Source organism: Plasmopara halstedii, assembly GCF_900000015.1.
Source record: "Plasmopara halstedii genome assembly, contig: Scaffold_109, whole genome shotgun sequence".
NCBI classification, from domain to species: Eukaryota; Oomycota; class Peronosporomycetes; order Peronosporales; family Peronosporaceae; genus Plasmopara; species Plasmopara halstedii.
This window is the reverse complement of record NW_020187030.1, coordinates 1-312: the sequence shown is the minus strand read 5'-3', so window position 1 is coordinate 312 and position 312 is coordinate 1. Positions and strand designations below refer to the sequence as shown.

Genomic DNA, 312 nt, shown 5'->3' with positions numbered 1-312 from the left:
AAATGGATATCAACGCGATTGGATCGGATATCTACGCGATTGAAGTTGAAGAAAACTTCACTGGAAATGAGCCCCGGTACAAGAGATTGAAAGCGCGTTTGAAGAAGGCGAACAAGCGTCTGACGGAGGCGAAAGATGATCTGAAGGAGGCGAAAGAGCGTTTGAAGGGGGCGAGAGAGTTTCATTTGAAGCTAGCTCTTACTGTTGTACAACATATACACAAGAAGGACATGATATTGACTGTCGTCGAGAACGAGCATATGAATTCGATTGCACAGATCTTGGATATTGATGCGTGGCAAGTTGGCGGCA

General features: G+C 45.5%; 1 protein-coding gene across 1 annotated transcript; it reads left to right on the top strand.

Annotated features, from left to right (window-relative positions):
* Positions 1-66: 66 nt before the first annotated feature.
* PHALS_00024 (uncharacterized protein) lies at positions 67-292 on the top strand (the record flags this gene model as incomplete). The annotated part of the gene is made up of 2 exons (XM_024726948.1): positions 67-76; positions 147-292. 2 exons carry the CDS (start codon positions 67-69, stop codon positions 290-292), a joined length of 156 nt encoding a protein of 51 aa, XP_024572056.1.
* Between the last annotated feature and the right edge of the window lie 20 nt (positions 293-312).